General features: G+C 39.8%; 2 protein-coding genes across 2 annotated transcripts; one reads left to right on the forward strand and one right to left on the reverse strand.

Annotated features, from left to right (window-relative positions):
• The first annotated feature begins 144 nt into the window (after positions 1-144).
• Positions 145-417, forward strand: LOC113898437 (keratin-associated protein 21-1-like). The gene has a single exon (XM_027551584.1). The coding sequence runs from the start codon at positions 145-147 to the stop codon at positions 415-417; it is 273 nt and encodes a 90-aa protein (XP_027407385.1).
• Positions 418-11,053: 10,636 nt separating this feature from the next.
• On the reverse strand, positions 11,054-11,347 carry LOC113897437 (keratin-associated protein 6-2-like). The gene has a single exon (XM_027550204.1). It carries the CDS (start codon positions 11,345-11,347, stop codon positions 11,054-11,056), a length of 294 nt encoding a protein of 97 aa, XP_027406005.1.
• Between the last annotated feature and the right edge of the window lie 345 nt (positions 11,348-11,692).

The following is an 11,692-nucleotide window of genomic DNA, read 5'->3' on the forward strand; positions in this document are numbered from 1 at the left end:
CCATATTTGCTGCCTGTGTCAGGGAATGAATGGTATGTCCTGCCAATTAGTGACAGTATATAAAGATCCAAGGGAAGGAGAAGACACACACACACTTCAGAAACATCGCCTTGCAGTCCACCTGAACCCTCTTGCCTTGACAACATGTGTTGTAACTACTACGGCAACTCCTGTGGCTATGGCTGTGGAAAGAGCTACAGCTGTGGGTTCAGCCCCTATTATGGCTGTGGTTATGGAAGTAGATACGGCTGTGGATATGGCTCAGGATACGGCTGTGGATATGGGACAGGATATGGCTGTGGATTTGGCCCCTATTATGGCTGTGGCTACGGAACCAGATATGGCTGTGGATATGGCTCTGGCTATGGCAGCTACTGGCCAGTTTGCTACAGGAGATGTTATTCTTCTTGCTTCTAGAACAGCACTAACTAAGCCCTTTTTGTTTCTGAGATGAAGCATCTAAAGATAATGCCGATTCAAGGATTTATAACCCAGGATTTCCACTTGCAAGAAATCACATGCCTGACAGAAGCTTTGACCTGTAAATACCCACTTCAGATTGGTGTCTTTGAGCCCTGAATCTTCTTGGTAGTATCTCTGACTCTTTTGCAAATGTTACTCTTTATTCTCTGATTCTCTGTTACGACTGTATTGATGATCCTAACAAAATCACTTGTTCTCAATAAAAATGGTTCATTGTTTCTATCAAATCTCTGTGTACTTGCTTGGGAATTAGTCTTTTTCCAGGCATTGTAGGCTCAGTTGAAAATTGGGCAAACGTGATGCATGTAGTTTGAGCTCTTCTTCGATATAATGCAAACATTTCTTTCATATCTGTGTCAGAAGTAATGTCTTCTCCACCTGTTTCTTGTATCTTATGTTCTCAAGTACTCACATACCCAAGCACAAATCTCCCAGTATTTCTGAACTGTGCTTTGTAAATCCCACTGTGTCTAGGATGGAACTAAAGGGCAAAGAGGAGGAAGAATGCCACTTTCTTCAGGAAGTTGATGCAAAGTCCAAGGTAGACAAAAGACGGCCTGAGAGCTTAAAAGAATGGAAGAGACACTCTCCAGGTTCATGAGAATTAGCATTAGATACAGGAATTAAGAACACGAGAATAAGGAACTAAGCAACAGAAAAGTAATAATAGAAATATACTCATATGTCTGTTTTGATGTAATTGCCTATGTATTTGCATATACTGAGGTTGAGGAAATTGATTTCAATCACTTAAGTGACAGTTTTGAATATTTTTGAAAGGGTGTCAAATTAGACAGTGAAGGCAATGTAGGTAAATTAAAGACAAGCCTCTTGCTTTTAGTGTTTATAATCCAGCATGTACATATAGAAAAACAAACAGCATAAATAATTTAGATAATTTGAAACTGACAATTGGAGTGGAGGGAATAAAATAGCTAAATGCAAAAGAGAGTAAAAGTTGTATTAAAGAGCTACTTCAGGGAGGTATTTTGAACTTGTGACAAATGAGCTGATGTGAATCGCAAAGAAAGGGCAGTAGCAAGTGTAAATGGGAGAAAATTTATGAAGTTTTGTAACAATATCATTTGTTAGGCAGGCATGAGATAATTCACACATCTAGAAAAGAGTTTTCATAAAGTAACTCCTAACATACCTTCAAAATCTGAAACGTTGTGACTCCCTTAGTTAAAGAGGGCTTCCTTGGTAGCTCAGACAGTAAAGAATCTGCCTGCAGCGCAGACCTGGGGTCAATACTTGGGTTGGGAAGACCCCCTGCAGAAGGCAATGACTATCCAACCCAATACTCCTGCCTGAAGTATCCCATGGTTAGAGGAGCCTGGCGGGCTACAGTCCATGGGGTTGCAAAGAGTTGGACACATCTGGACAACTAACACTTTCATACTTTTACTAGTTAAAGAACACTTGAGACATTCAGCTCAGTGAAATGACAAAATGGTAATAACCAATCCAAATATCTATTAGTTTGTAAATGACACACAAATATTTGAACAGAAATTTGATTTAATCTATCAATTTTTTATTAGAGTAATATTAATTGAACCCACCTTATGTGCTAGGTATTATAACCAGAGCTGGTTATTCCATGATGCACAGAACAGAGGCGGTTCTTCAGGCATCATTAGGTATGGAGAGGCTTGAGTGAAAAGGTTTAGAAATAATGCAATAAAGATGGAAGACTTTTCAGTAAACCAGGGGAATTGTGGCCAGAAATTCTGCTTTGGCAGCAGCATTGAAAAGCAAAGTGTCATACTACCTAAAGCAATCTATAGATTCAATGCAATCCCTATCAAGCTACCAATGGTGTTTTTCACAGAGCTAGAACAAATAGTTTCACAATTTGTATGGCAATACCAAAAACCTTGAATAGCCAAAGCTATCTTGAGAAAGAAGAATGGAACTGGAGGAATCAACCTGCCTGACTTCAGGCTCTACTACAAAGCCACAGTCATCAAGACAGTATGGTACTGGCACAAAGACAGAAATATAGATCAATGGAACAAAATAGAAAGCCCAGAGATAAATCCATGCACCCATGGGCACCTTATCTTTGACAAAGGAGGCAAGGATATACAACGGATAAAATACCATCTCTTTAACAAGTGGTGTTGGGAAAACTGGTCAACCACTTGTAAAAGAATGAAACTAGAACACTTTCTAACACCATACACAATAAACTCAAAATGGATTAAAGATCTAAACATAAGAGCAGAAACTATAAAACTCTTAGAGGAGAACATAGACAAAACACTTTCCGACATATATCACAGCAAGATCCTCTATGACCCACCTCCCAGAATATTGGAAATAAAAGTAAAAATAAACAAATGGAATCTAATTAAAATTAAAAGCTTCTGCACAACGAAGGAAACTATAAAGTAAGGTGAAAAGACAGCCTTCAGAATGGGAGAAAATAATAGCAAATGAAGCAACTGACAAACAACTAATCTCAAATATATACAAGCAACTCCTGCAGCTCAATCCCAGAAAAATAAACGACCCAATCAAAAAATGGTCCTAAGAATTAAATAGACATTTCTCCAAAGAAGACATACAGGTGGCTAACAAACACATGAAAAGATGCTCAACATCACTCATTAACAGAGAAATGCAAATCAAAACCACAATGAGGTATCATTTCACGCCAGTCAGAATGGCTGTGATCCAAAATCTACAATCAATAAATGCTGGAGAGGGTGTGGAGAAAAGGGAACCCTCTTACACTGTTGGTGGGAATGCAAACTAGTACAGCCACTATGGAGAACAGTGTGGAGGTTCCTTAAAAAACTGGAAATAGAACTGCCATATGACCCAGCAATCCCACTGCTGGGCATACACACCAAGGAAACCAGAATTGAAAGAGACATGTGTACCCCGCTGTTCATCACAGCACTGTTTATGATAGTCAGGACATGGAAGCAACCTAGACATCCATCAGCAGATGAATGGATAAGAAAGCAGTGGTACATATACACAATGGAGTATTACTCAGCCATTAAAAAGAATACATTTGAATCAGTTCTAATGAGGTGAATGAAACTGGAGCCTACTATACAGAGTGAAGTAAGCCAGAAAGAAACACACCAATACAGTATACTAATGCATATATATGGAATTTAGAAAAATGGTAACGACAACCCTGTATGCGAGACAGCAAAAGAGACACAGATGTATAGAACAGTCTTTTGGACTCTTTGGGAGAGGGAGAGTGGGATGATTTGGAAGAATGGCATTGAAGCATGTATGATATCTTATAAGGAACAAATTGCCAGTCCAGGTTCAATGCAGGATACAGGAAGCTTGGTGTTGGTGCACTGGGATGACCCAGAGGGATGGTACGGGGAGGGAGGTGGTAAAAGGGTTCAGGATGGGGAACACCCATCCGGTACACCCATGGCTGATGCATGTTGATGTATGACAAAACCAATACAATATTGTAAAGTAAAAAAAAATAATAATTTAAAAATAAATAAATAAACATTACATGTATCTGAACACACACACACACACACACAAAGAAAAGAAACGTGTCTACTGTAGAGAATTTGTGAAGCAAACTTAAAATTTCAAATAGCAAGGAGGACTGAAAAGGTAAGAAAACTGAAGCATAATGGTGATTGGAATGAGGATATATTTTCTTTATGCCTATCATTCGTGATTCAACATAGCAGAGTCATAAGATTATACCAGTGATCAATAGAAGAAAAAAAAAAACTTGAAATGATTTCTCAGCTGAAGGAAAAATGCCTAATATTGAAAACTCTCAGAAATGAAATCATAAGCTTGGTGAAAGTTCCTTCTGAAGGCATTCAGTAAAGTACTGGATCACCACTCATCTCATTGTTGTTGAAATTTGAGTGTGCAATAGAAGATTTCATGGTTCTTATTGTAAAAAGTAATAAGTATTGGAATCTGCTTGATTATGAAAGATTATGAAAGGTACACCTAAGCAAGTGAGATAAACAAAAATAACTTTAAAATGGAACAATTGACAGTGCTAGTCAGTCAATTGGCACTGTAAAATCTAATGAGATTTTGAATTTATAGATCAAAATGGGGAGAACTGATACATTTGCAATATGCTAATGGGTCTAATCTGTCTAATGGCTACTTAGATCTTCTTCAGTTTTTCTTAATAATTTTCTGTAGTTTTTAGTGTAGAGGTTTGTATATATATTATAAAATATATTCATAGGAATTTGGTGGGTTTTAATGATATTATGAGTAATAAATACATTAAATTGTTTACTTTTGTAAGTTCCTATGTTGCAAATAAGTGAAAATTCAACTGAAAAAACTAAAATGAAATAGAACAAGCAAGAGAGTTCCAGAAAAACATCTACTTCTGCTATATTGTCTTTGCCAAAGCCTTTGCACAGATCACAATAAACTGAGGAAAATGTTTCAAGAGATGGGAATACCAGACCACCTTGCCTGCCTCCGGAAAAACCTGTATGCAGGTCAAGAAGCAGCAGGTAGAACTGGACATGGAACAATGAACTGGTTCCAAATTGGGAAAGCAGTAAGTCAAGGCTGTATACTGTCATCCTGCTTATTTATCTTCTAAGCAGAGTAGATCATGCAAAACGCGAGGCTGGATGAAACACAAGCTGGAATCAAGATGGTAACAATAACCCTGTGTACAAGACAGCAAAAGAGACACTGATGTATAGAACAGTCTTATGGACTCTGTTGGAGAGGGAGAGGGTGGGAAGATTTGGGAGAATGGCATTGAAACATGTATAATATCATGTATGAAACGAGTTGCCAGTCCAGGTTCGATGCACAATACTCGATGCTTGGGGCTGGTGCACTGGGACGACCCAGAGGGAGGGTAGGGGAGGGAGGAGGGAGGAGGGTTCAGGATGGGGAACACATGTATACCTGTGGCAGATCCATTTCGATATTTGGCAAAACTAATACAATATTGTAGAGTTTAAAAATAAAATTAAAAAAAAGGTGAGTGGGAGACATATAAATAATCTCAGATATGCAGATGACACCACCTTTATGGCAGAAAGTGAAGAGGAACTGAAGAGCCTCTTGATGAAAGTGAAAGAGGAGAATGAAATGGCTGGCTTAAACTCAACATTCAGAAAGCAAAGATCATGCAATCTGGTCCCATCATTTCATGGCAAATAGATGTGGAGACAATGGAAACAGTGAGAGACTTCATTTTCCTGGGCTCCAAAATTACTGCAGATGGTGATTGTAGCCATGAAAGCAAAAGATGCTTGCTCACTGAAAGAAAAGCTGTGACCAACCTAGACAGCATATGAAAAAGCATAGACACGACTTTGCTGAGAAAAGTCCATCTAGTCAAAGCTATGGTTTTTCCAGTAGTCATGTATGGATGTGAGTGTTGGATTATAAAAAGAACTGAATGCCAAAGAACTGATGCTTTTCAACTGTGTTGTTCAAGAAGACTCTTGAGAGTCCCTTGGACTGCAAGGAGATCCAACCAGTCCATCCTAAAGGAAATCAGTCCTGAATATTCATTGGAAGGACTGATGCTGAAGCTGAAGCTCCAGTACTTTAATTACCTGGTGTGAAGAACTGACTCATTTGAAAAGACCCTGATGCTGGGAAAGATTGAAGGCAGGAGGAGAAGGGGACAACAGAGGATGAGATGGTTGGATGGCCTCACCGACTCAATGGACATGAGTTTGAAGAAGGTCTGTTAGTTGGTGATGGACAGGGAACCCAGGCTTGCTGCAGTCCATGAGGTCACAAAGAATCAGGCATGACTGAGCAACTGAACTGAACTGAACTGTACTGAAACTTTTAAAAGCTACACTTTTTTTCCCCCTACATGATTGGCAATAGAAAGTTCAGATGTGTAGCTTTGAGTGAGAAGGAAGAGTAGGTTTGGATTTAGACATCCATAGAGAGAAGAAACTTATTTGTAAACACACAGGTATACTGTAATGTTTCTATTCTCAGTACTACTGACATTCTTGATTATTTTTCTTTTAGTTATTACATGTTGGTCTGTGCCCTGGAGTATTAGTAGCATCCTTGGTTTCAATATGCTGTGGACATGGAACAACAGACTGGTTCCAAATAGGAAAAAGGGGTATGCCAAGGCTGTATATTGTCACCCTGTTTATTTAACTTATATGTGGAGTACATCATGAGAAACACTGGGCTGGAAGAAGCACAAGCTGGAATCAAGTTTGCCTGGAGAAATATCAATAACCTCAGATATGCAGATGACACCACCCTTATGGCAGAGTGAAGAAGAACTAAAGAGCTTCTTGATGAAATTGAAAGTGGAGAGTGAAAAAGTTGCCTTAAAGCTCAACATTCAGAAATCTGTATCATGGCATCCGGTCTCATCACTTCATGGCAAATAGATGGTGAAACAGTAGAAACGGTGTCAGACTTTATCTTTTAGGGCTCCAAAATCACTGTAGATGGTGATTGCAGCCATGAAATTAAAAGACATTTACTCCTTGGAATGAAAGTTATGACCAACCTACACAGCATATTAAAAAGGAGACACAGTACTTTGCCAACAAAGGTCCATCTAGTCAAGGCTATGGTTTTTCCAGTAGTCATGTATGAATGTGAGAGTTGGACTGTGAAGAAAGCTGAGTGCCGAAGAATTGATGCTTTTGAGCTGTGGTGTTAGAGAAGACTATTGAGAGTCCCTTGGTCTACAAGGAGATCCAACCAGTCCATCCTAAAGGAGATCAGTCCTGGGTGTTCAGTGGAAGGACTGATGTTGAAGCTGAAACTCCAATACTTTGGCCACCTGATCAAAGAGCTGACTCATTTGAAAAGAACCTGATTCTGTGGAAAATTGAAAGCAGGAGGAGAAGGGGATGACAGAGGATGAGATGGTTGGATGGCATCACTGACTCAGTGGACATGAATTTGGGCAAACTCAGGGAGTTGGTGATGGACAGGGAGGCCTCATGTGATGCAGTCCTTGGGGTTGCAAAGAGTCGGACACAACTGAGTGACTGAACTGAACTGAACCGATATCTATATGTATGAATCTCTCCTCTATCCATCCAATGAGCCTAGTTCTCAGTGAATTCATAATTTTATGTAGGAGTAACATAGTAGGATTTAAAGAAAAATGAAGTAATTGTTTTTGTAGTCAAGTGTTATGAAAGTTATAAAATAAGGAAGGTTATTAGTGTTATGAGAGTCAGGAAAGAGTTCTGAGAAGATGGGGCACTAGACATGAGGCTTGAGTAGGAACTGGCCAGTCAGATAAGGGAGTGGGAAACAAGTCTTTCTGTGCATTTATTACCACCAGTGGAGGTGTGTAATCACTAAGCAGATGTAGAGAGGAACTCTCAGACTTTTCTTTTTCTCTTCAGATTATTGAGAGCACAGCGCATATTGCTTCCATAGGCAGGAGAGGGCCTGGCCAGGAGGAGCATATGGCAGTGAGCTCACTAGCAGAAGACTATGAAAACTTGGTTCTGACACTCAGTTGCTGTGTGATTTCAAGATAGTGACTTAATCACTCTGAGCCTCAGCATCTTTCTCCCAATAGTTGTTTGTCAAGACCCACTCTATTTATTTTAAGAGGATGTGAAAATGAATTGAGATAATGTGTAAAAAGACATTTTACAACATGCAATAGAGATGAACTGGTTTGGTTCAGTTCAGTTCAGTTCAGTCATTCAGTTGTTTCCAACTCTTTACAACCCCATGAACCAGGCCTCTTCAACGCCAGGACTCCCTGTCCATCACCAATTCCTGGAGCTTACCCAAACTCATGTCCATTGAGTTGGTGATGCCATCCAACCATCTCATCCTCTGCCATCCTCTCTTCTCCTCCTGCCCTCAATTTCCCCAGCATCAGGGTCTTTTCAAATGAGTTAGCACTTCACATCAGTTGGCCAAAGTATTGGAGTTTCAGCTTCAAAATCAGTCCTTCCAATGAATACCCAGGTCTGATCTCCTTTAGAATGAACTGGTTGGATCTCCTTACCATCCATGGGACTCACAAGAGTCTTCTCCAACACCACAGTTCAAAAGCATCAATTATTCTGCACTCAGCTTTCTTTACAGTCCAACTTTCACATCCATACATGACCACTGGAAAAACCATAGCCTTGACGAGACAGACTTTTGTTGGCAAAGTACTGTGTCTCCTTTTTAATATGTTTTGTAGGTTGGTCATAACTTTCTTCCAAGATGTAAGCGTCTTATAATTTCATGGCTGCAATCACCATCTGCAGTGATTTTGGAGCCCAGAAAAATAAAGTCTGACACTGTTTCCACTGTTTCCCCATCTATTTGCCATGAAGTGACAAGACCAGATGCCATGGTCTTAGTTTTCTGAATGTTGAGCTTTAAGCCAACTTTTTCACTTTCCTCTTTCACTTTCATCTAGACGCTCTTTAGTTCTTTTTCACTTTCTGCCGTAAGGGTGGTGTCATCTGCATATCTGAGGTTACTGATATTTCTCCCAGCAATCTTGATTCCAGCTTGTGCTTCTTCTAGCCCAGTGTTTCTCATGATGTACTCTACATATAAGTTAAATAAGCAGGGTGACAATATACATCCCTGACGTACTCCTTTTCCTATTTGGAACCACTCTGTTGTTACATATCCAGTTCTAACTGTTGCTTCCTGACCTGCATATAGGTTTCTCAAGAGGCAGGTCAGGTGGTCTGGTATTCCCATCTCTTTCGGAATTTTCCACAGTTTATTGTGACCCACACAGTCAAAGGCTTTGGCATAGTCAATAAAGAGTACATGTTTTTCTGGAACTCCCTTGCATTTTCGATGATCCAGTGGATGTTGGTAATTTGATCTCTGGTTCCTCTGCCTTTTCTAAATCCAGCTTGAACATCTTGAAGTTCACGGTTTGCATATTGCTGAAGCCTGGCTTGGAGAATTTTGAGCATTACTTTACGAGCATGTGAGATGAGTGCAGTTGTGCGGTAGTTTGAACATTCTTTGGCATTGCCTCTCTTTAGGATTGCAATGAAAACTAACCTTTTCCAGTCCTGTGGCCACTGCTGAGTTTTCCAAATTTCCTGGCATATTGAGGGAAACACTTTAACAGCATCATCTTTTAGGATTTGAAAGAGTTCAAATGGAATTCCATTACCTCCACTAGCTTTGTTCGTAGCGATGCTTCCTAAGGCCCACTTGACTTCACATTCCAGGATGTCTGGCCCTAGGTGAGTGATCACACCATCCTGATTATCTGGGTCATGAACATCTTTTTTGTCAGTTCTTCTGTGTATTCTTGCCACCTCTTCTTAATATCTTCTGCTTCTGTTAGGTCCATACCATTTCTGTCTTCTTTTGAGCCCAAGTTGCATGAAATATTTCCTTGGTACATGTAATTTTCTTGAAGAGATCTCTAGTCTTTCCTGTTCTATTTTCTCCTTCTATTTTTTGCGTTGATCACTGAGGAAGGCTTTCTTATCTCTCCTTGCTATTCTTTGGAACTCTGCATTCAGATGGGTATATCTTTGCTTTTCTCCTTTGCTTTTCGCTTCTGTTTCACAGCTATTCATAAGGCCTCTTCAGACAGCCATTTTGCTTTTTTCCATTTCTGTTTCTTGGGGATGGTCTTGATTCCTTTCTCATGTACAATGTCACTAAGTCCGTTCATAGGTCATCAGGCACTCTGTCCATCAGATCTAGTCCTTTAAATCTATTTCTCACTTTCACTGTATATTTAAGGGATTTGATTTAGGTCATACCTGAATGGTTTAGTGGTTTTCCACACTTTCTTCAATTGAAGTTTGAATTTGGCAATAAGGAGTTCATGATCTGAGCCACAGTCAGGTCCTGGTCTTGTTTTTGCTGAATGTATAGAGCTTCTCCAACTTTGTCTACAAATAATATACCTTTCTTAGTGCTTTATTTTCAAGTGTCTAACACAAGAGTGTCTGGGAAGCATCTCTTCTATTCCATTACTCCTGCAGAAAATCAGATTGTCTGTCCTGCACCTGGACTTTGTCATGACCGCCTGAATGCATGTCATTCCTCCTCCACTGTCTCCTCCAGCTCCATTCTTGACACAGTGAGATTTGCATGGTTCAGCATGGTTCTGAAATACTGTGAGATTTGTGCTTCTGTATGTGAGAGCCTGAGCAAGTGAGATACAAGAAATACATGGAGAAGGTATTATTTTTGGTGAAAATACAAGAAGAAATGCTTGTATTATATCAAAGAACTCAAGGTTCAAGCACCCTGTTAGCCCAGTCTTCGAAAGAGGCCATAGCACCTGAAGAAAGACTAATTCACAGAGATTTGTTAGAAACAATGAGCCATTTTTATTTAGAAAAAGGGGTTATCCAAGCTTTAGAATGTTAGGATCATTAACACAATCATAACAGAGACTCAGAGATTAAGGGAGTAAAGGCTAAAATTTGGAAGTGTCAGATGATATCACCATTGAACTTCAGACTTCAAGGATGTCAATCTAAAAATGGGTAGTTGGAGGTCAAAGCCTCTGTCATGCATACAATTTCTTGCAAGTACAAATCATGGGTTACAGATCCTCGAAGCAGTATTATCTTTAGATTCCTCATTTCAGAAGCAGACTAGGCTAAATGGTGATCTTCTACCAGCAAGAATAACATCTTCTGTAGCAAACTGGCCAGTAGCTGCTATAGCCAGAGCCGTATCCACAGCCGTATCTGGTTCCATAACCACAGCCGTAATAGGGGCTAAATCCACAGCCATATCCTGTCCCATATCCACAGCCATATCCTGAGCTGTATCCACAGCCGTATCTACTTCCATATCCACAGCCGTATCTACTTCCATATCCACAGCCATAATAGGGGCTGAACCCACAGCTGTAGCTCTTTCCACAGCCATAGCCACAGGAGTTGCCGTAGTAGTTACAACACATGTTGTCAAGGCAAGAGGATTCAGGTGGCCTGCAAGAGGATGTTTCTGAAGTGTGTGTGTCTCCTCCCCATGGACCTTTATATACTGTCAGTAATTGGCAGAGCATACCATTCATTCCCTGACATAGATAACAAATATGGAGGCAACATTATGAGCCAGTCACATCACCACTGACAATCACTAAAGTTTGCTTAAAATAGCTCATTATTTGGGAGACTCCTGTTTCATTTTAAGAGCTTCACTTTAATTTGTTCTGCTGACAAACTGTCTTAGTAGAATCGTGTGACCCAAAGCTGATCATTTTCAAAATCTCTCATTTAACAGATACCTTATAAAGCAAGCTTGT

This window comes from Bos indicus x Bos taurus, chromosome 1 (genome assembly GCF_003369695.1).
Source record: "Bos indicus x Bos taurus breed Angus x Brahman F1 hybrid chromosome 1, Bos_hybrid_MaternalHap_v2.0, whole genome shotgun sequence".
Taxonomy (NCBI): domain Eukaryota; kingdom Metazoa; phylum Chordata; class Mammalia; order Artiodactyla; family Bovidae; genus Bos; species Bos indicus x Bos taurus.

Bases quoted from the DNA above. Each gene is read 5' to 3' on its own strand.
- LOC113898437 (XM_027551584.1), top strand. From the start codon at position 145: ATGTGTTGTAACTACTACGGCAACTCCTGTGGCTATGGCTGTGGAAAG.
- LOC113897437 (XM_027550204.1), bottom strand. From the start codon at position 11,347: ATGTGTTGTAACTACTACGGCAACTCCTGTGGCTATGGCTGTGGAAAG.